The 20,860-nt window shown below is 40.9% G+C and overlaps 2 protein-coding genes across 2 annotated transcripts; both read right to left on the bottom strand.

The window, feature by feature from the left end:
* Positions 1-1,152: 1,152 nt before the first annotated feature.
* Positions 1,153-10,020, bottom strand: pfkma (phosphofructokinase, muscle a). The gene is made up of 22 exons (XM_069659576.1): positions 9,836-10,020; positions 8,813-8,886; positions 8,551-8,628; positions 7,129-7,318; positions 5,872-6,037; positions 5,743-5,787; positions 5,540-5,648; positions 5,352-5,447; positions 5,165-5,257; positions 4,937-5,062; positions 4,730-4,794; positions 4,530-4,593; positions 4,240-4,386; positions 4,008-4,078; positions 3,838-3,925; positions 3,603-3,755; positions 3,355-3,519; positions 3,201-3,262; positions 2,937-3,048; positions 2,732-2,831; positions 1,630-1,735; positions 1,153-1,539 (listed from the first exon to the last, which is right to left on the bottom strand). Exons 1-22 carry the CDS (start codon positions 9,924-9,926, stop codon positions 1,398-1,400), a joined length of 2,343 nt encoding a protein of 780 aa, XP_069515677.1. The 5' UTR covers positions 9,927-10,020; the 3' UTR covers positions 1,153-1,397.
* A 1,744-nt stretch (positions 10,021-11,764) lies between these two features.
* troap (trophinin associated protein) lies at positions 11,765-19,784 on the bottom strand. The gene is made up of 17 exons (XM_069659577.1): positions 19,664-19,784; positions 19,166-19,249; positions 18,575-18,812; positions 17,938-18,469; positions 17,505-17,617; positions 17,259-17,310; positions 16,106-16,218; positions 15,867-15,918; positions 15,153-15,265; positions 14,915-14,966; positions 14,175-14,320; positions 13,992-14,046; positions 13,809-13,891; positions 13,641-13,718; positions 13,062-13,434; positions 12,758-12,957; positions 11,765-12,271 (listed from the first exon to the last, which is right to left on the bottom strand). The coding sequence occupies exons 2-17, from the start codon at positions 19,225-19,227 to the stop codon at positions 12,197-12,199; spliced, it is 2,337 nt and encodes a 778-aa protein (XP_069515678.1). The 5' UTR covers positions 19,228-19,249; positions 19,664-19,784; the 3' UTR covers positions 11,765-12,196.
* Positions 19,785-20,860: the final 1,076 nt, after the last annotated feature.

Raw genomic sequence — 20,860 nt, 5'->3', positions numbered from 1 at the left:
CACCCTTCCTCAGCGCGAGCACACAGTCCGCCGACGTCCCGGCTGCCACCGCGAGTTCTCGGTGACCTCTGCACAAACCATTTCCTTTTCCTTTTCCGGATTCATGCTGTAGTTTTCAACAGTATATTTGATGTAATAAAGCCCTTATTACAACATCTGAGTACCGCAGTCAGAAGTACACATTTTATCGACGTTTCGTATGTTTTTGTTTCGCTATTTAGGAAGCTAAAATGTAAATTCCGTCTACTTTTAATCTAAGTAGCCTCATTAAAGCCCGCCTATTACGTTGTAAGTTATCATTTTGTTCATGATTTGTCGCTGAAAGATGACATCCAATTAGTTTTCTGTAAAAGACTAAAAAAGCATCACGTTTTATTTCCTGGTTTGAAACCATTGTTGAATATTTGTTTGAAACAACATACATCTCCAATCATTACTTTTTTCTCCGCAAGCCTGAATTAATTTTAATTTATAATAATAAAATAAAATTTTCCACACAATTAAGATCCCTGTTCTCGATTTTGTTGTTTAATGTTTTTTGGCTATTCAAATATGTCTCAGTTTACTGTTTGTTTGTGTGCTCAGTAGTTACAGTAGAAAACGTAGTTCTTGCAAATGTGCTCTCTTTTACAGGTTAGCACAAGTCTTCAGTTTAAGTCAATACACTTCTTTCGTGCTCACAAAGGGGTTTTCAGGGACTATCAGCAGGTCTAATGAATGCTCTCCCATTTGGCACCAAAAGAAAAAAGAAAGCTGTGATGTAATCACTTTTTTGCCCCACTTGAGATGCAATCAGGAGCAGGTGATTAACCACTGAAGACTCTGAAGAATTACCACAGAAAGCTTGGTCACATAGCCCACACAGTATTACATTGTCAAACATCTTGTTGGATTATCAGTGTAGTAGAAAGAACTGTCTCTACCACTTATGTTCCTTTGAAAATAAGAATAGAAATGTTTGTAAATGATGAATATTATGAATTGTCAAATGTTGTCATCAACATAGCATGCTCAACTTTAAGATATGCTCCCAAACCTTTGTTTGTGAGAGGCTAATCAGTGTTCTACTAAATTGAATGCAAATAAATTAGATTCTTATTTTAATTGGTTCACCAGGCAAGTCACATTCTGCTCCAACACAAAGGACTGACAATAGCATTTTTTAAAATACATCTTTAATTGGTTACTAAAGCAAAACTGCTTCACTACAAGTTTTTGAAAGTTGAAAGAGCCATAGAATAATGAACTCTATGAGAAAAACATATATTGAGGATAAAACGGGACAAAGCAGCAGCTCTTTAACCAGGGCATGTGGAAAGGTGTTAAAGACTTTGTAATGGAACAGACAAAAAATGCCCCACTCTGCTTCCAAAGTGCTCCTTGCGGAAAACTTGAGCCTATTTCCCAAGAGGACTCCTCTTCTTGATCACATGCTCCATGTCGGCATGCTCGGATGTGTCAAGTTTGATGTTGTACTTGGCCAGGATCTTCATGATGGGCCTGATCTTTAGCCACCACTGTGTCTTAGGGATGCGGTGCCTGAAACAGACAGAAGAGGGATTGTTCCACACATTCACCATAAACATGTGACTTGTAGTACAATGCGTCATGTGGAGATTATTTTCTTACTCAAAATCCGTGTCTCCCTTCAGGTCAGCAAGAGGCTGGAAGGTGAGAGCGCGCTTCCTCATGCCCAGCACGCAGGCAGAATCTGGTGTGTTAGCGAAGATACGACCTAAAGGACAAAGGAAGTAAAATAGTTCAGTTAACAGCTCAATTCAATCTATCACCACAGAGTATAAATTATTTTTGTTAGCAATGGTGGAGGGCGAATCTCCTCATGGATGGTCTCTTTTGCTTTTGTAGGTCATATACAGCATCAGTACTTATTTCAATCTTTTTTTTCATAACCAACTAAAACCTCCTCACAGAAGCTTTACGTAAAAGTAACAACACCACATCACCTGCTTGATTGTTTTCTCTACTGCACCTTTATTTTCTTAGTTGGACATGGAGCATTTAAAAACTGCAATCTGCACTGTTACTATTTTACATATTTTATTCATTTATCTCATTTAAACATTGAACTTTGATCTGTCTTTATTGGGTTTTTGTGGTGTTTATTTGCATATTGTGTTATTGTAGTGCACTTATTGTGTTAAATGTCAAATGCTTGTCTTTACTTTTGCAAAGCACCTTAAATTGCTGCTGTGTTTAAAAATGAGCTATATAAATTAAGCTGCCTTGCCTTCCCTATTACTATTCATCAGTATGTTGTAGTCATTTTTATATGTACTAAGGTCTCCGTCGAAAATGCAACCCCAATGTCAATGCTATTGAAAACAGATAATATATGAGGTAATTTACCCTGCTATCAAATTATTCAGAAAAAAAGTAAACAGATGTTTTACGAAAAAATTGAACTATAAAAAGTGATGAATTAATGGGTGAGGAGCATTTTAATGTGAAAGGTTGTCTAGGTGGAATACATTTTAACTATTCCTTATACTGGTAGTTTGAGACATCAAGTTTAATAGGCTGATCGCATGTTTGTGTGTAATCAGTAGCAAAAACTCATCAGTAACCAGAGCTGTCAGAGAAATATACTTGAGTACAAGTACCACTAAATTTTGCAGAGGTACAGTACTTACAGTTAATGTTAACCACTGTCTGTTGGCATCTAATACTCTCAAAATGTGCATCAGAAACATTTAATTTAAGGCTTGCATACCGTGTCGGTAGCACTCCTTGAGTTTCTCAGTCAGCCACAGAACAGACTTGGCGCCCATCTTTGTTCCAAAGTTTCTGTCGAAGGGTGTTGGAGTGCCTCCCTGGAGTCAGTCAAAGACAGACAGGTTTTTTACTGATTACAATTTTTAAAAAATCCTGCTCCAGGTTTCTTGGCGTGTATTGGACTTATCGTTGCATGAACAAACCTGCTGCATGTGTCCCAGAACGTTCTTACGGCAGTCAAATATGCCTTTGCCCTCCTCTGAGTACAGGTTGAAGACGAAGTCAGTGGTGTAGTTGGCATTACAGTTCTCATTCCTAATGACCAAAGAGGCAGATTATTGTACTGTTCCCTGGAAGGATATAGATTTAGAGCTGACTTATATTTGCATCCCACAAAACTGGTATTCAAACATCATATCTCAGTTTATACCAGCTACTCTTGGGGGTCGCACTTGACCAAAACGTACCTGAGAATCAAACCTCTCTTCACCGTTGTCTTCATCTTCTCCAGAAGATGTTCTACATTCGCCTACAGGCCAAATCCACACATCACAATAAGGAAACATCATTGTTTAAAGGTTCAGTGATTCTTAAAATCTGAAATCAAAGTCATCATCTCACCTCCAGATCCCTAATGTTGAATTTATCCTCATAGATATAGGCGGCATCAGCCCCAGCAGCCAGACCAGCCATTGTGGCCAAGTAGCCGCAGTATCCACCCATAGTCTCAACGATGAACACACGGCGCTTGGTCCCTGCTGCAGACTGCTTGATTCTGTCACAGGTCTGCAGAGAGAAAGACAGCAAATGTATTTACCTTGTTTTTTTCTTTACATATATGTGGGTATGTCTGCTTTTGAGGCACTGACAGAGGTGATGGTGTTGAGGGCGGTGTCAGCACCGATGCTGAAGTCAGAGCCGGGCACATTGTTGGAGACGGTGGCGGGGATGACCACAATAGGAATGCACATCTCCTCGTATTTCTCTCTGGCCTGAACCAGCTCCAGGCCTCCCACATAGGCCTGCAGAGGAGCGAGAAGTTTAAGACAGGACCTTTTTGGTGCAGGAGAAATCAGTCAACACTAAGTAGCTGTCTCATCTTACCTCAAATCCACCAATGATCACCAAAGCGTGGATGTTGAACTTGGCAATATTTTTGCTGATTTCTTCCAACATCTTACCTGGAAGAGTTCTTTTAGACACAGGCACATTGCACAGTGAAAAGTTTTGCCATCTTGTAAAAAAAAAACCTGTACGTGTTTTACTTGTTTTACCTCTTGGTGCCCAACACTGAGCCTCCTTTTCCAGTCCAGCCACTCACCGAAGTCCAGGTGATAGGCTCGACCTGCAATGAGGAAAAAATACTAACTGAAATAGGTCAAAAAATCTTTGTATTTAGCAAAGTCAACATATAGTATGACAGGTTTTTATTTTTGTTGCTTGTCTGTTATCCCACCAAAAAAAAATCAGGTCCACAATAATGAAAGTTAAGGAGGGGAAACTCACCTGTCCATGAGCCAGACCGTCAAAACCATCGTGGACAGCCAACATGTTGTGACCCTGGATGATGCCCATCCTGACGGCTGAACGAACAGCAGCATTCATACCAGCGCAGGGAGCGCCGATGTTCATGATGGCCAGGTTGATGTTGCTCTGATCAGTAAGAGAAAGAGAGATGACTGAGGGGTTGGAGAAAAAAAAATGGCTAAAAATCCATTGAAATTACAGTTTTTATTGTTCAGATCGTAATAGATGATGGTAACCATGAGTCCTGCTTAGAATTGGACGCTCCTTACCTTTACGTCTGGGGGGTTGATGTGAGCCAGCAGCTTGTATGTGTTCCAGTTGTTCTCAAAACTCCTGCAAGTCACAAATTAGGTTTATTTTACTCTTTGCATGTTTTCTGTACTCTGTTTTTACTTAATGCTAGATATTTTCTTGGTTTAATGCATTAAGACTTTGTAAAATTGGTGAATTTTAAGGGGAAATTACTTACTTTCCTCTGAGCTTGATGGCGTCCTCAAATCTACCCTCAGCCATGGCGGCAGTCACGTCTTTGGTCTGATGCAAAGAGAGAGACAGAAAGTGTTGGAGAGAAAAAGATCCCTTCATCTTATCTCTGTGTACCCTCCAAAAACAATAAGATAAACCCCCGTAGGAAATAAAATGGATTCTTGCTGGGTGTTTAAATATCATAACGTACCACTTGTACGCACTCCATGAGTGGCAGTCTGACCGCCTGGTTCCCGGACAGGCTGACAACGCAGGCCGGAGTCTCTGGAGTGGCCTCCAGCAGCGCCATCACTGCCTCTACACCCATCCTGCTGCCCTGGATCACACACACACACACACAGTCAGATCATCAGGTGTGTGAGGACTGAAGCTATACACTTTATTATAATAATATTTGGTGTTTTAAGGAGACATTTACCAGGATTCTGTCGAAGGCGGAGGGTGTTCCTCCTCTCTGTACGTGTCCAAGAACAGTGGTGCGAGTATCAAAACCGAGCCTGTCAGTCACCAGCTGCAGACACATAAATCAGCCTGTTAGCATGACATATTAAGTGTGCAACTTTGAACACAACTTTATCACACTGACTTCAGAAAGAAAGGGTTACCTTTTTGATCTGTTCAGATGTGATCGGTTTGCCGTCTCTTGACATCGCCCCTTCAGCCACAATGATCACATTCAGACGACAACCTCGTGCTCTTTGCTGAAAAAAGCAAAATGAATACTCTTTAATTTTTGCAAAATGTTTAGAGTAGATTGGCAGGTATCTTCATCTGCAAATACAGCCACACATACGTCTGTCAACCTCCTGCACAAGTGGTTCTCCCAGCCCTCATCTGGTGGCATCTCTGGAATGAACACCCAGTCTGCACCACAGGCCAGAGCCGTCACCAGTGCCAGGTACCTGAAGACACACAACATGTACCAACAATATGTAAATATTACTACTCAAATAGATATACACACATACAAACGGGCCAAGCAAACAAGGTACTGACCCGCAGTGTCTGCCCATCACCTCCAGGATAAACGTCCTCTGGTGGCTGAGGAGGAGAGAGCATCTTATCATTGTGGCATGTTAAAGTGAATAACTGTGTGAGTGGAGGGAGGTTACAGTGGTGTCTGACCTCTGAGCGGTCGTGGTGATGGCGTCCACCACCTCGATAATGCGATGCAGGGCAGAGTCTGTGCCGATGGTCATGTCGGTGCCACAGAAGTCATTGTCGATGGAGCCCACCATGCCCACGATGTTCAGGTGGGAAGATTTCTTGGCCTCTTCGTCTGTAATCTTACCTGCAGAAACAAAGTCAGTGAGAGTGACATGAATTAAAAGAGACAGAGACAAAAGAGTAACAAGTATCTAGAACTTTAACTTTAAAAAAGCCCTGAGTTACACCCTCTGTATTTTTCTTTTGTGAAGCATGATGACATTTAAACAAAAATTTTACAGCCATGCTTGCAGTCTGTGAGGATGAACATGCTAAACACTAACGCAAAGCTAACATGCTTTAGCAGTTGTAATGTCAATAATGAATATTTTAAACAGTACAAAACACTAATACCAGTGCATACTGGTTGAAATCAGATATTTAAAGGGGGGGTATTATGCTAATTTCAAGCTTCATATTTCACTCTGTGATACCTGTGGAGTAGCTTAGGATAATTTACAGTTAAAAAAAACGTATCATTTTTTTCACACTGGTGCTCTGTGCAGGCCCTCTTACAGCCTCTGCCTGAAACGACTCAGTCAGCCCTGTCCCTTTAAGAAACCCCGCCCCTACAAGCCTACTTTCTTCTGATTGGCTGCTGTGACGTCACAAAATGCAGCGTGTAGAAAAAACTGTTAAACCTGGCGTTCCCAGCTGCCTGCAGAATGAGCTGAGAAGCCTGGGGATTACTCCAACAAACTTTTACCTACAGATTTGAAACGTCACCCATGTTTAGTCTGGACATCCAACATTATAACATTATATATATGTCTTAAAATGTGAAGCAGCATAATACCCCCTCTTTAAAAGGTATTTGGTCATGAATCAAATTATTTCACTTTTTTTTGGAAGGATTAAATTGTGGAGCTACAGGAAAATTAAATGGATAAGCAAATTTGCAAGGATTCATTGTCTGGGGAGCATAAATGTCTTCACAAAATGTAATCTTGATGCATCCAAAAGAAATTGACTAACTGACATCCAGGCGGTTAAAATGCTTCAAGGCTCTTGTTAGTGAAGGATATTCACAATATGATCCATCTCATCTTTTTTGGATAATAAGGAGACTGAAGACAACAAGCTGACCTTTTGACGGACATATCTGAGGTTAAATGCTGAAGGATTTCATGTCTTATCATCCTCACAGCCTCCATATCTATATATTTGTCTCTGTACCAGCTTTGACGAGGTCCTTCAGCAGTCCGCTCCACTCCGTCCTGAACTCGTTGGCTCCAGTCAGACTGCCGTCTCCTCCGATCACACACAGGTTGGTGATGCCCAGCTTCACCAAGTTGCGAGCTGCAGTCATGCGACCCTCTCTGTCGCGGAAGTCCTTGCAGCGGGCGCTGCCGATGACTGTACCCCCCTGACACATGAAGAGGAGAAGCTGTTTTTAATACAGTTACTGATATGCAAACATTTTCTGGTGTTGCGAAAGAGTGCCGTAAAGTAGTAATTACTGATATTTAACCCTAAAGTGTTTTCCAAGGCAGGTGTTTGATATTCCCACAAATAACATGTTTTTCATGTTACTAGAGCTTGTGATACACCGAGCTGGAAGCAGGAAGCTGGAGTATGTGGAGGTTAAAGGACCAGTTTGCCCAATTACATCTTCTAACTTACCTCTAGCTATGCTCAGCAAGGCAGATAGTGGATACCTGATAGCCTGGACATATTAAACCAAAACTATGAGGTGACAGGTAGTCTGAGAAACTCTTTGGAAAACCTTTAGAAGCAACCTCAAATCACTTCCTGTTATATCATGCCCCAAGGGAGAATGACTGGGAATGACTGTTGTAACAGCAAAAGTATGTCAAAAATATGTTCATGTAGTTGGATCTTAAAGATATAATCTTGATTTCAGTGTCGTTCTCTTTGGTGGCACCCATGGCAATGAATCGTAATTGCAGGAGCACACTTCCCAGATATCCAGACAGTGTTGCATGTGTGATGTCCATGGTCGGCTCCCTTTGTTACGATTGTAACTCTTAATTTTCCTCGCTGATGGTTGCTTTCCTTTTTAGACTGTTTGCCTTCATCAGAGCGTCAAATTTGTTTCTTTTTCTTTGGATTTTCACTTATTTTTGAAGTTGTATCTGTAGTCATCGACCTTTCCTTTGTTTGTTCAGCCATAGTAGATTACTGTTTACTCGCAACACTTGCAGAAACCGGAAAAGCAGCCACTTAGTTTGCCTACCCTCTCTGGCAGACCAACCACTGCTGGGTGATGGAAAACGCGTCACTGACTGGGCGCTGCTTGTGATTTTTTCTGTGAATGTTGCCACAGACACCCAGTCCTTAATAATACTGTATACTGCAAATGCAAAGGCTTCCTCATTTGGCAATAGACAGTGACTTAACAGACATTTATTTAAATCAAAATCTTGAATATTATTATTACTTTAATGATAAAACTTGCACTTATCTAGATAAATCTATTTACTGGGAATTATAATTTTGGGTGAACTGAGCCTTTAATGACAAAATTAAACACACAAGTCTTTGGGGATACTTCTGTGTCTACCCATCCAAACAATGAAGGTTGTTTTGTGTGAGTCTCTGTTTCAGTGCGTGTTTACTCGGCTGCACGTCGCTCACCAGCTGAAGCATCATGGACACACTCTCCCACGTGGCGGGCCGGATGTTGTCTCCTCCATCCACCAGACCCTGGTAGCCCTGCAGCACACGTTAACATACACTGTGTTTAAATAAAGTTATGCCTCATGCATGGATTAAACCCTGTGCTGCGACATAATGCAGAAAAAAAGTCACTTTTCTTTTATAAATAACTCATAGCTCAGGAGTCCTTGTAATGTATTCATTTGTATTATCATGACGTAGATGCTAGTTCATACTGTACCTCATGAACAAAGTAGACTTTAGCTCCGGTGTAGAGACCAACTCTGACTGTGGCTCTCACAGCAGCGTTCATACCTGAGACGCACAAATGACATCATCTTTGAGGTGTCGTTAACTCACATTAAAGCAAGGTCACATTGTATTCAACATCTCCTGTCATGACTTACAGACCCATCTATCTTAACCTTTAAGTGACCTCTCCATTGGAAACAGATGAGACAGAAATAGCCATAGGGAAAGGACAGAGGGCGAGTTTAGGGGACTGTATGTCTTGTGTACCATCTCGCCCCTGGATGTTCGGTACACTAAAGGCCACGGTGTGAGCTTGTGTTGTGGCAGAGCAGGCTGGCATGTGTGGCGGCTCTTGTTTCAGTAGACAGCAGCTGTGAATTGGGGGGGGCGTTTCTCTTGTCCATACCAGAAAAAGGTCAGTGCCACTAAAATTAGCCCCGAAGATGAGAAATAAGGGAGAGCGTGGGCAGAAATACACAAAGGGTAAGAGTCAGGTTTGGAGGGAAAGACGGCATGAGATGAACATGAGACATCCTTGATCAGCTGTAAAAAATCTAACTGAACTGGGTTTAAATAAACTCTCAGATCACCTTTAATTTGTCATTTGCAGGGCCATTTGAAGCTTTCCTGGATAAACATCACACACTGGTAATGTTGTGTATCCATGACGTAATCTTCTCTTCATGCAGACTTCAAATAAGACTCACAGTCACATCCATCATCTCCTGACAGCTGGCCTTCAACTCACCCACTCTGACACATTGGAAAAATGCTGCTTGCCCTTTCTGTGCTTTGGCTCCTGCACTGATTCAGGACGTCATGCGGTCGGAGCATCAACATGATACTTTATTGGCCCTCATAACATAGACGCCAGCTGGCTCTTCTGCAGCTGGTTTGGATTCAGTGTTGTGCTCAGAAACATCACAAGGGAAGATGCTTCACCTCTTGTGTTGTTATTTAAGAGTAGAAATAAACTTTTTGATTGAATATTAAAGCCTCATCCGCTGCTTACCTTGAGCGTCTCCTCCGGACGTCAGCACAGCAATGGAGCGCCCGAGCCCCATCTTGGTGGGGTCCATGTTTGCGTGGAGATCCTTGGACATGTTTGCAGAGGAGCCGGGGCAGGCAGACAGGTGGACACCAGGAAGGGAAGAAAAAAGGTGAGAGAACAGAGCACGGCTGCTCTTTCTGCACTATCTGCTCCTCAGGGGAGGCACGAGTGAGGGCACAGGCTTTATAGACTAACTGTTCCTAATCCTGCCCCGAGCCCCCTCCCACTGACACCCTCCACCACTCACACACACACGCTACTAAATTTACATGAGGCCAAGTGACCACCTGCAGTGGACAGTTACAGACAGAGAAACACAGTGCTCATGTGACAGGAACCAACATTTTGAGAAGCACTTTTCACAATTTTTTGGTTTATTTTGTTACGTTTGCAATGTGAAATGAAAATATAGTTCATATAGCTGGATTCGAATAATTTATTTCTTCCATATCATTGTAAATGAAATAACTTATCACACAAATCAAGCTTTTAAATGATGTCTTTGCTTTCTATGTTTGACATTGAATAGCCTACATCAACACTGGTTGTAAGAAACAAGCTGAGCCAGCAGCAGAGCCCCTTCACATGTACTCTGCTGTATCTTGTATCAGTAGTATCCTCTATGTACACAGGATACTGTGTCATAGGATTTAACATGTCATGTCATGTGCACCTCATAACATGTTTCCAAAAAAGAGGCTTGAACTCATCTGGACCAGAGGCAATCTGAGGAATGCAAGACAAAATGGTGTATCTAGTTTTAATGCAATATAGATGATCTTTTTCACAGCATAATGCTGAGGAGTTTGTGTGAGGAGCATGTGGGCCTTACCATGAGTTAGGGAGAATGTCTAGTGAGCAGGTTCTTATTGAGGAATGGAACCCCATCAGGGTGAGCAGAAGCCTGACGCAAAGCTTACCAAATCAAAAATTTAAAATAAAACATCGATTTGGAAGTGATGTTTTAAAAATGATCATATTTCCATTTAAAAATAGTTACACTCACGGTGAGAGCTGCGTCCATAGCAACGTTTAATTAGCCTTCTTAAAATGAGCTTGCTGTTTTACTCACATTAAATGGAAACTCTCCACTTTTTGTCTCTTTTTTTTCTCCCTCTGTAAACAGACAGACGTCAAATTTACCGGACTTCTTTCAGCGGATTCATATGATCATAGTATTGTGCGATTAGAGTTGAATCCCTAGCAGTCTGTTCTTCATAGCAACGGTCTGTTATCGAGACATAACAGACCTCGGAATGTAATTAACTAATCAGTATTAAGTATTTAACACAGCCGTGTAATAACTTAGTCTATTCAGAACACTTCCATAAAATAGGATAACTCACAAAGATAGATGGAAATGGTCAAAATGAAAGCAGCAGAGGTTGATGTATTCTGACTATGGATAATTTTTATGATTGATTATTCAATATTCAGAGTAATACGTGAAGTATTGATTTAGTAGAGAGATCAAACATAACACATACAAAAAATAAAAGGCAGCAAATCCTGATATTTAAGTGGCTTCAACAAGCAAATATTTTACATTTCTCCTTAATCAATGACTTATATGAGTTCTTGGTTATCAAACTTGTAGACAATTGATGCTGGATCCTAAGTTTCCCACAATGCAACCATTATTAAAGTTTGACCCTCACTGCCTGATAAATTCACACATCTTTAAACTCCATACTGACAGTTTGTAAGCTCAGGCTCTGTTATGAAATCAGTGTTATAATTTTCAGACCTATGAAAGACAAGCTGACAAGTGCTCGTCATAAAAACACTTTTTGGTATAAAATCTGTCATGTGCCCCTTTAAATAGTTTCTAAAGCTTAAAGAAAAATCAGAATGGCCAGGGAGTAACATATAAAGATTTATTATGAACACTGTACACCAAGATCAGTAATCAATCCACACTTAATGACTCTGGTGTGTTAAAAAATGGAAAATAAGAAAGCTCTGCGCCGTCCTAATCTATGAATACTATCGCTCTAACACTGACAAATCTTCAATGACCGTTTAATACATGTATTTTTTACAACAATTTGTTTTTGATTCAAGTCATAAACGTTGTTTCTGTTAGGTGTGCATCTACATTATTGAAAACATGTAAGCCTGCAGTGTTAAATGCATTATTTAAAAGATATATAACCTCTATTTTTTTTTATTATAAAGCATCTAGGGTTTCTAATAAAAATACCAGCAGCGTTCTTTGGACTTACATTAAGGCTGGCAACAACAGTGTTGGACGAATATCAGTACAACAGAGCAAGCTTATCCACTCTGGTCGGTAAACAAACAGTGAAAGTGTAGTGCAAGTCATCTTTCCTGCAGGGGAGAGCTTTGTGGTGAGGACGGGCCAGACGAGAGACCGCAGCTAATTGGAACAAATCTCTGAAAAACAAAACAAAGATAAATATTTACAACAGCTTGTACATCGGTGTATATAAAGAGAGAATACTGAGGAACGTGTTGTAATGTTTCAAAGTGCTATGCTCATTGTAAGATGCCACTGTTTAACTAAATGTGATAACTTCAGCAGGTAGCACTGAACTGTAGTTCAATATTATGTAAGTTTGTTTGTTTTCTGACTGACTCATGTCTCTGAAAAAGAATATAAGCAGCTTGTGGAGAAGCCGGCATGATTAGCTTAGCATCGGGGGGCTGGATTAGCTCAGTTGGGAGAGCAGGCACCGCATGTATAGAGGCTGCAGTCCTCGATGCACTGATTGCAAGCTCGACTCCCGGTCCGCCGATCATTTGGTGCATGTCATCCCCCACTCTCTGTCTCTCTCTATCCTATCTAATAAAGGCAAAAGCAAAAAAATTCTTATATAAAAATAAAAAAAAAGATTAGTTTAGCATAAAAAGTGAACTCACAGAAAACTCTTCAAAGTGCAGGATGGAGGCCAGAGGGTTTCCACAGCGAGGCCGAGGAGGGACGAACCCGGGAGCAGCCTGGACAGCCACAGAAGTGTAGGTGGCCACCTCCTCGTCCATACGCAGCTCCTCTAGCTGAGGGAGACGTTTACGCAGCATTGCCAAGGCAGGACTCTTAGAAGTCTTCACAACGCCGAGGTCTGTATTAGATGAAAATACTAGATTTACAACTCAGGAAAATGTTGTTTGTATGTGTAATACTGTTAGATTTATCATACCAGGGAATGTGAGATGTCAGTGTTACCTCTGTGCAGACTGTGAACAGCAGGGTTGATCTGACAGGCCGGCTCTGACACAGACGACTTCCCTTCATGCACTGGCAGCATCTCTCTCTGTGCCGATGAAACCGGGCCATGCTGCTCGTGATCGGCTGAGCTCTCCTGCTTCTCAAAACGGGGGGCTCTTAGCAGCTTTTTGCCCGTTGAGAAAAAAATGACGGACTCTCTTTGCGGTGCTTGTATGAACGGTTGTCCTCCCACAATCCTCTGCTGCTCCTCATCCTCCTCCTCCTCCTCATCCTCCTTTTGTTGCTGCTCTGCTTGCGTCTCAGGATCTTTCTCCGTCACACTCGTGTTCTGCTGGTCCTCTGGATCATCAAATAATCTCTGGACAACTTCCTGCAGACGAACAAGATGGTCATATTATTTGTAATATGATTAAAGACATGCTTTGAAAGAGGTAGTAAAAGGCTTTAGATAGAATACTACTACATGATGTTGAACATGCTCTTTTTTTCTAGAGTGCATTTTATTGTAGCATGCAGATCAGATTTGGTTAAACTCTCTAGACGTTTGATAAAGTTGACTTCATTTCCTGCTCTCACCTCCTGGCGTGGCTGAAGGTTGGTTTTGCAGCTCCGCAGCCCAGGTGTGCTGCCATACGGTGTGGACACATGCAATTTCTGAAAACAGCAGCACCACGAGAAAAGGAAGTGACTATGAGATACATGACAGACAGACAGACAGAGTGATCATACAGTATGTATACTGACCATAGCAGACATGGGCTGATGCCTGGTGTCACGGACTCTCTGTGGAGTCCATGTCTTCTGCGGAGTTTCTTTTAGTCTTACTGCTGAAAATAAAACAGCAGCGACACGTCAATGTAAAAGGACAAAGAGATCAGATTGCATTACATTTCATAAGACAACAAAAACAGCGATTTCTCCTCTTACCTGCTGGTCCTCCGGCTGCTTCTGCATGATTCTTTTTAACAGGGACTCTCTGAGCCTGGGAAAGGAAACAACACAGTAAATTTAACTGTGTGCGTGTTTAAAAAACATGTTATAAGATAAAAAAGGAAAGGAAATGTAACAACAAAGTGGAGCTGTGGTGAAGCAAAAGCAATGTGTACATACTGTGTAGACAGAAGTGCCTCTGCCTGAGGGACGGACGGGGTTTCGAGGTGTTGCATCCACAGGTCTTCCAGCTTTTACTCCCTCGTTCTGCAGGATACTCTGCAGAGCAGTGGGGTCCGGGGAGAACTGAACCGACTTCACTGATGCTGTAAGACGATCAAAAGGGAATAGATTCAATTGAAATGCTACGGCCAGTTCATTTACAGTTCTTTACTTGGTATCCCACTTTATTTATACCAAAGTAATGCTAAAGTTTAATTTGCAGTAAAATTTGCTTTCACCCTCGTGATGAGAAGGTAGATACCCCCACTTGTTTGTAACGTAATTATGAAATGGGAGCCAGATGCACGCTAGCTCAACTTGGCATAAAGACTGGAAACAGGGGAACAAAGGTAGCCTGGTCCAATGGAAACAATGGAACTTTTTAAAACACGCAGATTATATAATTTCCAAACATTTCCAGGCCTGAAAAGTGAGCGTGACATCATCCCAATGTGAAGTCTATAGGCCTGAGTGGTGACACACGAAACACAAGATGTGGAACTATTAAATTAGCAGTCCACAAATATATAAATGTAACAAGATGTCGCTTTACAATTGTGTCATTGGAAAATGATACTGAAATTAAGACATGATATTATGTCACCCTGTACTGTCAAAAGGTTTAACAACAACATTTACATCCAGTGTAATTTAAGTGTGTATATCCAAGCACACATTGTTTCCAATCTTGTGCTTACCTGTAGGGGGTCCAGCTTTTTGTTGACTCTTCATGATAGACACTCGCTGCGGCTGCAAACAAGACAATCATAAGTCAACACCTGGAAGGTTATTAAGCACATTGTGAAGTGGTGTAACATTAAAATGGTTAAACACTGAAATCACTAATCAAACAAAAATAAAAACCCAGAACTTTTTTGTGGGGCCAAAAGACATTGTAAAAGAAGGCAGTAAACAACAATTATAAAGCCAACTCACCACATAGTTATAGGGTTTGCACTGTGGAGATCCCAAACCTGCTGCACTTAGTCCCTCATTCCGGAGGATACTGAGCAAAGCTGTGTGGTCAGGCTGGAAGCTCTCACCTTTGTCTGAAATACATAAGAAACACTGATAACTGCTATTCATATAAAAAAGATCAATGGTCGTTTACAAGGTCATAAATAAAATATAACTGGCCATCATGAAAATCCAACTGTTTCTAGCTATCTAATTAATGCTAAGCTAGTACTGTGTTAAATGGGTGAGCTTCATCTCTATTAAGAGATGCATTTGTTGCACTATTGTAATAAACAACAATAGGTTTAAGCTGGGCGTACCTTATAAACTAGGGACTGATTTGATATCCAAATGTATCCAAATAGATGAAATAAGTGGGACTGAAATATATTTTGGAATATTGTGCACAACATAAGTAGAAGTCATTTTAATGTACTGGTTTTTTTTACCTGTAACACCATATTACTCATTGCATTAAGGTGAATAAGAATATTTCCCAAGATGTGGAACTATTAAGTTAGTCCACAAATAATTATCTGTAACTAGATTATAATTGTGTCACTGGAAAATGATACTGAAATTAAGACATGATATTATGTCACCCTGTACTGTCAAAAGGTTTAACAACATTTATATCCAGGGTAATCAAAGTGTGTATATCCAAGCACACATTGTTTCCAATCTTGTGCTTACCTGTAGGGGGTCCAGCTTTTTGTCGACTCTTCATGATAGACACTCGCTGCGGCTGCAAACAAGACAATCATAAGTCAACACCTGGATGATTATTAAGCACATTGTGAAGTGGTGTAACATTAAAATGGTTAAACACTGAAATCACTAGTCAGACACAAATAAAAATACAAAGCTTTTTGGTGAAGTGTAGGGGCCAAAAGACATTGTAAAAGATTATAACAATTATAAAGCCAACTCACCACATAGTTATAGGGTTTGCACTGTGGAGATCCCAAACCTGCTGCACTTAGTCCCTCATTCCGGAGGATACTGAGCAAAGCTGTGTGGTCAGGCTGGAAGTTCTCACCTTTGTCTGAAATACATAAGAAACACTGATAACTGCTATTCATATAAAAAAGATCAATGATCGTTTACAAGGTCATGAATAAAAAAACATAACTGGCCATCATGAAAATCCAATTGTTTCTAGCTATAACTGTGTTAAATGGGTGAGCTTCATCCCCGTTAAGAGATGCATTTGTTGCACTATTGTAATAAACAACATTAGGTTTAAGCTAGGCGTACCTAATAAACTAGGGACTGAGTTGATCCAAATGTATCGAAATAGATGAAAAAAGTGGGACTCAAATATATTTTGGAAAATTGTGCACAACATAAGTAGAAGTCATTTTAATGTAAGCAAGTTGGGGCAACTCTTGTGTTTGCGATCCAGTCCTTACAATACATTCACAGGCTATTCACAGTAACCTCTTTGAGTATTGTCAACAACTTTTGCAGCCAGAAGAGATCGTGACCCTATTGAGTCAAGGGCAGAGCATAAGAAACACACAGATCTGTGTCCTCCTCACTCAGCATTATTAAACTCTGATAAACTGCAAGTAGATCATATCTCTGACCCACGCTGTCTCTCTCTCGCCCGGATCGTCCCGTATTAAAAACTTGAATCCAGTCTCCTCACTGAATAAATACAGATATGATCTGTCTGTATTTCCGTGCACACTCCACTCTAATACATAAACTACGTTTACACATGCTGGTGTGACATAAGAAATAAATAAAAATACGATTTTTAAGAGACCCAGCAGAGAAATGTTGAATCAGACAGGAATAAGAGGCAAGTGATCGCTCCGTATCTGCGTGATCGTTGCCGTGGATACAGAGAGAGTGGGAGGTGCTTAATGTGGCCCAGGACACATCTGCGTACACACTGCCAGATGTACGTGGATAGATGCGTCCCAAACCACCTCCGTATGTGGCCTGAGTGATCGGATCTGAATGCGTCCTGGGAGAGTTCACACCTGTAGTTAAGGCTGTCCACTTGTGATCCGATTACGAATACCACATGTTAATACCAAATGTGAACAGGGGCATTGTTTCCAATCTTGTGCTTACCTGTAGGGAGTCCAGCTTTTTGTCGACTCTTCATGATAGACACTCGCTGCGGCTGCAAACAAGACAATCATAAGTCAACACCTGCAAGATTATTAAGCACATTGTGAAGTGTTGTAACATTAAAATGGTTAAACACGGAAATCACTAGTCAGACAAAAATAAAAACCTAAAGCTTTTTGGTGAAGTGTAGGGGCCAAAAGACATTGTAAAAGAAGGCAGTAAACAACAATTATAAAGCCAACTCACCACATAGTTATAGGGTTTGGACTGTGGAGATCCCAAACCTGCTGCACTTAGTCCCTCATTCCGGAGGATACTGAGCAAAGCTGTGTTGTCAGGCTGGAAGCTCTCACCTTTGTCTGAAATACATAAGAAACACTGTTGACTGCTACTCGTATAAAAAAGATCAAAGGTCGTTTATAAGGTCATAAATAAAAAACATATCAGTCATGAAAATCCAATTGTTTCTAGCTAATTAATGCTTAGTTATAACTGTGTTGTCAAATGGGTGAGCTTTATCTCCAAGCAACATTAGGTTTAAGTTAGGCGTGTTAGTGTATATAATGTATCTAAATGGATGAAAAAAGTAGGACATATATTTTGGAATATTGTGCATAACATAAGTCGAAGTGTACAGCTCAAAAGTAATGACAATGTAACAACAACACTCTTAACTTACCAGTTGAACATTTTGAAAAATTGCCCTGCGTGGCCAGCTGCATGTTTTTGCTAGCATGGGATGACTTTGTTGAATCTTTGAGGCTGAGCAGGTTCATGTTATCCAAACAGGCCTCTGTAGTAAGAGCAGACTGTGCAGAAGAAGTAGCGCTGTGGTTTTGATGCAAAGCCTTATTAGAGGCGGATGATAGAGGCTGGGACAAAGTTGTTGAAGTCTTGAATGTGGTGGAAAGGACAGACTGCCCTGACAGCTGGGGTGTGTTTACTGTAGCCTTCCCATTAGACTTCCCTGTACCTTTGCTCAAGTCCACATTGCTGTTGAACGTTGCCTGTTTAGTGGGTTTTGAATTAATGTTTTTGGTTCTTAGATGACCATTACAGACATTGTTATCAGGTTGGACAGCATGAGTGCCAGTCCTTGGTTGTGAAAGAGTCAGGGGCTGTTGATTTTCAGAGGCCACTCTTGAGCTCTTTGGCTGTGACAGGTTGAAAGGTATGGGTCTTGTGCATGGCCTTTTCTTCTTAGCTTTCCCCTGTAGAAAAATGATAAAGTATTAAGAAAATAAGAATCATCCGATTGAATCGGATCGATTAAATAAAAAATGTCAAAATCCGCAAGACAAGAAGGAGGTACTTACTGCCAGAGGTTTCTCCTCCCATCTACAGTGAGATTGACTGAAGTCAGAGGGTGTTTGAAGATGAAGGGACTTCGCAAGCACTGGAAGCCTGCTTATACCTGGTCGCACAGGTGCTTTCCTGCCCATTTGTGAGCTTCCTGGATCCTGGTTTTCAATATTCTGGTCAGGAAGTTTAAGTGCAGACTGGAGTTTGGAGGCCTTTAGTTGAGCTGGCATTTTGTTATGTTCATTCTTCATTCTGTGTGGATAAAACCAGGCAGTCTCGTAAGTTTCACAAAAAGAAAATCTTTGCCACCATACTTTAAGAAAGATAAAAATGTTTTTTTATTTTTTAGCATTTTTCTCGTGCTTTTTATTTTTTAAAAGTCACCAAGGTTCTCAAATTCTAAATGTTGTCTTAACATCAGCTGCCATTGATTAAAAATCAGGAACCATCTGATCTAACAATAATTAACCAAGATTACTAATCTGACATCTGCTCGCATTCAGTAGTGTTACAGATGCATTTTTAAAATATCCAAAAAAGTATTTTGGTACTGAGAATATAGTGAAAACACATGTCTACAATTAGTACTTCATAATCAGCCTTACCTCAGAAAGTCACTGCGGATTTTGTTCTGACTTTGCAGACGAAGGACTGGAGAGGAGTCCATGACAGCAATGTGTGAAGAACAGCTAGCAGAGCAGCAAATGGTGAACACAAAAAAAATTTGAGCAACCAAGCATTACAATCACAATAGAGGCTAACAGGAAAAACGTGTTAAAAACACATAGTGCAGAAACAAAAACAGCAGGCTGCAATTCCTTCCGAAGTCTAAACAGAGCTCCAAAGTTAACAAAGACATGAAGCACCAAAACTAATAAGGCTAACTTAGAGCTCTTTGCCAAGTGCCACTACCAATGGGCCAGTATAAAAAAAGGTATAAGGCATTTTTTTCGCCTGAAAAGCACAGCACATTCTTTATAGTAGCCGAACCTGAGCACAGTACGAACCAACGTGTTGACTACCCAACATAAAGAGGAGAAGACGATTAGGTTAGCAAACAAACGCTAACGTTAAATACGCACATAGAGCCGTTTGTTACATACTTTCAAAGAAGAGAGGGCCTTTGTAACTTCCTTCTGTGAATCCAGTTAGGTATTTCTGATACAATTACTCCCAAATCGTTGGGTTATCCAGGCGTTTTGTGGAGATTTAAAGATCCCTCGATTGTCCTTTCACACAGCAGTGGGCTGTCAACTTCCTGAACTCGTAGCAGTTTGTAAAAAGCGCGCTTTGCCATTGGTTGGAATAGGAAGCCGTGGAAACCAATGACTGTGCGCATTTTGGTCATGACAATATCGTGAGCCAATGAGCAACGGATTTTCATAAACAGCTCCATGGTAACGACGCGAAAGTTGTTTTACCACGTGACTGCCTTTTGCCGCGGCATCCCACCCTATGCTCCCACCAACAGCAACTAAAATAGAATAAATAGCATAGAAAATAACTTATTTTTGACCGTTTCATAAGGAAACACAAGAAAACACCGCATAAAACACTAAAACTGTGAAGCAAGATGTTTTTGGCTCCGTTATTTCCGATTTGCATTGTAATAGGAATAATAAATATTATATTAGATTGTATTCTAATATACCACAAGTTCGAATTCGAAAACAGAAGTTTGACAGAAAAAAATCTTAATTCAGACCAACATTGATTCAGACCTTACTAATGATTTCAAATGCCGCAAAATCTAAATTTACCCCCAACTGGCCTCTAGAAGGCGATGTTCGCCATGGCACTTTTGGGGCTAGCAGAAAATGCTATAATATTTAGACGCGATAGCACGGTTGCCAGGTCCGCGGTTTTCCTGCTGAATTGGGCAACTTTTTAAGTGTTGCCGCGGCTGGAAATTTTTGTCCGCAGGTTGGGTAGACCTGTTTTGCATGCAAATTACATGAATAATAGGCTATCTATAAATAGAAATCCTTTTAGTATTATTTTAGATTAAATAATTTATTTATACCCAAATCCTACCAAACGGACTCCAGATCATTCAGCACTACACATAATGGACATGGGACATGCATGCCCACATAACAAACCCACACACTCTACTTTGCCACACAGTTAGCAAAGTTAAACTGCACACAGTCCGTATCCTTTCGGTCCACTGTGCTGTCAGCTAGCCAGCTATTGTCAGCAGTGACACCTGCAGTGGAATCCCTTAACACGCCGGACAATTCAAGCTAGCAAATCGCTTCGAACAACGGGTGAAATGTGGCTGTTGATTAAAAGGTCTG

Source organism: Semicossyphus pulcher, unplaced genomic scaffold (assembly GCF_022749685.1).
Source record: "Semicossyphus pulcher isolate SPU_LCO1_2020_fin unplaced genomic scaffold, fSemPul1.0.p SCAF_13, whole genome shotgun sequence".
Taxonomy (NCBI): Eukaryota; Metazoa; Chordata; class Actinopteri; order Labriformes; family Labridae; genus Semicossyphus; species Semicossyphus pulcher.
Note: the sequence above shows the minus strand (reverse complement) of the source record. Positions and strands in the feature narration are given on the sequence as shown.

Coding starts and splice junctions, on each gene's coding strand:
- pfkma (XM_069659576.1), bottom strand. CDS start 9,926: ATGTCCAAGGATCTCCACGCAAACATGGACCCCACCAAGATGGGGCTC. Junction 4,387..4,529: donor TCAACCCCCCAGACGTAAAG/GTAAGGAGCGTC, acceptor CTTACTGATCAG/AGCAACATCAACCTGGCCAT. Junction 1,540..1,629: donor AAGGGAGACACGGATTTTGA/GTAAGAAAATAA, acceptor TGTCTGTTTCAG/GCACCGCATCCCTAAGACAC.
- troap (XM_069659577.1), bottom strand. CDS start 19,227: ATGGACTCCTCTCCAGTCCTTCGTCTGCAAAGTCAGAACAAAATCCGC. Junction 18,813..19,165: donor ATCCGCAGTGACTTTCTGAG/GTAAGGCTGATT, acceptor TTATCCACACAG/AATGAAGAATGAACATAACA. Junction 14,321..14,914: donor AAAAGCTGGACCCCCTACAG/GTAAGCACAAGA, acceptor ATCGTCTTACAG/CATCAGTGAAGTCGGTTCAG.